This window comes from Populus alba, chromosome 12 (genome assembly GCF_005239225.2).
Source record: "Populus alba chromosome 12, ASM523922v2, whole genome shotgun sequence".
Taxonomy (NCBI): Eukaryota; Viridiplantae; Streptophyta; class Magnoliopsida; order Malpighiales; family Salicaceae; genus Populus; species Populus alba.
The window spans coordinates 2,646,104-2,649,056 of NC_133295.1; the positions used below are offsets into that span (position 1 = coordinate 2,646,104).

Sequence of the window (2,953 nt, forward strand, 5' to 3'; positions counted from 1 at the left end):
TCAGTAGGTGAAAGGTCAACTGCTGCTATACCCATTTCCTTTTTTCTTTGTTTTTTTTCTTTGATAATTATAGGTGTCCGAGTCAGCTTGCGCACACCTCGATTAATTCCTCAAGACCTTAAAATTAACGACCATATAAATTTTCAGTGGCCTTTAAATTTGTAACACTCAAAATTATAATTTCTGGAAAATAAATTTAGAATTTGACTAATTAAACTACACCCCACAGAGTTATTACATCCATTTTCTTAATTAATAAATAAAGAGTGAATTAAACTTGAATATTGCCTATAAATAAAGGGGATATAACGAGAGTGAAGAGACAGGAGAACTCATACCTACTTGTACTGAGGAGTACAAGAGAGACAAAGGTCGAGGGTGAATTAGTATAGCATCCAGGAAATCAAGTGCCTCCGCTTTTCAGACGAAGGTACCCAGGTTCTTTGCGTACTAGCTAGTTTAGTTTCGTTACTGTTCATGTTCCTTAATTTGTTCCATTCGTTTTCTTCCTAAGACAAAGAATAATTTCATGTATGATTATATAAGTTGCCATGAGATTTTTTTAGATCGAACCCCAAGTACGGCAATACTGATTATTAACTTGCTTGTAATTTATTTTAGTACCTTTTCCTTCTGCTGCTTAATTTGAAGTTAATTACAGTTGCTTATTTGTCACATGATCAGAAAACTCCAACAAATGGGAGAAAACGATCGATTAAAAATCTCTTCAATTCCAATTGAAAAGCTGCGCCAAGATATTTTAATTATTATTCGAGATGACTCGGAGACTAGCTTTCGGTCTGAGCAGTGTATCTATGAAGTTCCTTCAGCACTTCGTGATCGAAAGGAAGATGCCTACACTCCTCGAGTAATCTCTATAGGCCCTGTTCATCATTTTAGCGAAAAATTGGTGGCCATGGAAATTCAGAAACGGAGATATCTGAAAGAATTTTGTAGACTGAGAGTGGAAAGGGAGCAAGAAGAACTTTTGGGAACACTTTTGAGAACCATTTCAGGTCAAGAAGACCACATACGCCGTTGCTATGCAGCTGATTCCTCGAAGCTTTTGAGAACCATTTCAGGTCAAGAAGACCACATATGCCGTTGCTATGCAGCTGATTCCTCGAAGCTTTTGAGAACCATTTCAGGTCAAGAAGACCAAATATGCCGTTGCTATGCAGCTGATTCCTCGAAGCTTTTGAGAACCATTTCAGGTCAAGAAGACCACATATGCCGTTGCTATGCAGCTGATTCCTCGAAGCTTACCGGCGATCAGTTTGTGAAGATGGTTCTGTTAGATGCTGTGTTCATCTTCGAGCTCTTCTTGAGGAATGAAGAATACCTGGGTGATAACAGCAAATATCAAGACGATTTTATAATATGTCAACCCTGGTTGAGAGCTGCGATTCGACGAGACTTGATATTGCTTGAAAATCAGCTGCCATTCTCTACTCTCAATGATTTATATGATTGTGCAATGAGCAATACCGATTGCAAATCTTTCGTAGACCTTTCCTGCCGGTACTTTGATAAGTACAAAAAGAATTCCAGGCCCGGCGAAAAAATATTACATTTCACAGATTTGGTGAGATGTTTTCTATCATTCAAGCACCCGGATTTAAAAAGTGATCAGAAGGCAGAACCCATAAAAACTCTTTACAGCGCAACAATGCTGCATCAGGCAGGAATTAAGTTCAAGCCATTGCCGAATGTATCCCTGCTTGACATTAGAGCCTGGAAACCTCTCTCAAAAGTTCAGACATTGCTTTCAGATAAGAAAGGTAAGTTACTTATGCCTTCCCTTGAAATCGACAACAATACCGAATGTCTCCTCCGAAACCTCATCGCGTTGGAGCAGCTACATTATCCAGGAGAAGAGTACATTTGCCGTTATGTTAAGCTACTAGATTTTCTCGTGGATCTTGAAAACGATGTGGATTTGCTCATCGAAAATAAAGTTATTGTCAGCAAGCTGGGTGACAGTAAAGCCGTGGCGGAGCTTATCAACGGACTTTGTCGGGAAATGGTAGAAGTTTCTTCCACTTTCGACCCTCTGTCCAAACTGCTGAATGATTACTATGACAGCTCCTGGAATAAAAACAAGGCGTACTTGGTAAGTGTTTACTTCAAAAATATTTGGACAGGAACTGGAACTGTTGTTGGATCTCTCATCCTGTTCGTCACCGTGACACGGTTTATCCTATACCTTCTGCGTTATTAGGTCACTACGTTTTCTGGAAAAAGGGTGGTTAATTTGAAGTCTGTAACATAGTTTATCTCTTCTGTTAATCGTATGTAGATTTTGTTTTTCGTTTGATGTTATGAAGTTTCGTCATTCGTGCTGTAATTCTTGTACTCCATTGTTAATCAATGATTATGGTTTGCATCAAAAGTCTACAGCTTGACTTGTTAAGAATTTTACCCTCTGTTTTTTTTAAAGTATAGAGAATGTTTAGCCCCTTGAATTTGACGATCATACAATACCTAAAAACTTTATGTCTGACAGCATGCAAGGCCTAAGCGATCTAGGACAAAAGACAAGCCGGGCAAAGTCGCTAGATCCAATAGATTTGGATCCGATAGCAAGCTACTTGAGTCTAGCGTTTTTTTTTAAGTTTTTATGCGTTAACTAGTATATATATATATATATATATATATATATATATATATATATATATATATATATATGTTTTTTTTTATTTCAAAAACGCTTTAAATTTTTTTTAAAAAAAATGATGATTTATTTTGGTAATGAGTCAATTGCTTGCTTAATTCCACAGGAGTGATGATTCCCGTGAGTCAATTGCACGATTTATTTTAGATTCAGTGACTAATGAGTGAATTGTTTGCTTAATTCTAATTTTGGTAATGTTGTCATTGGGTTGTTACGTGTCTTTTCTTTATGTATTATTGCTTAACTTGCTTGTAACATTTTCTAGAAATATAAATGACA

At 36.9% G+C, this 2,953-nt stretch overlaps 1 protein-coding gene across 2 annotated transcripts; it reads left to right on the plus strand.

The window, feature by feature from the left end:
* Positions 1 to 309: 309 nt before the first annotated feature.
* Positions 310 to 2,392, plus strand: LOC118033545 (UPF0481 protein At3g47200). Of its 2 annotated transcripts, none has more exons than XM_035038563.2 (2): positions 310 to 430; positions 685 to 2,392. In XM_035038563.2, the coding sequence occupies exon 2, from the start codon at positions 698 to 700 to the stop codon at positions 2,219 to 2,221; it is 1,524 nt and encodes a 507-aa protein (XP_034894454.1). In that variant the 5' UTR covers positions 310 to 430; positions 685 to 697; the 3' UTR covers positions 2,222 to 2,392. The 2 variants fall into 2 exon arrangements, with proteins under 2 accessions (XP_034894454.1, XP_034894462.1); XM_035038571.2 differs by having other exon boundaries at positions 324 to 438.
* The last annotated feature ends 561 nt before the right edge of the window (positions 2,393 to 2,953 follow it).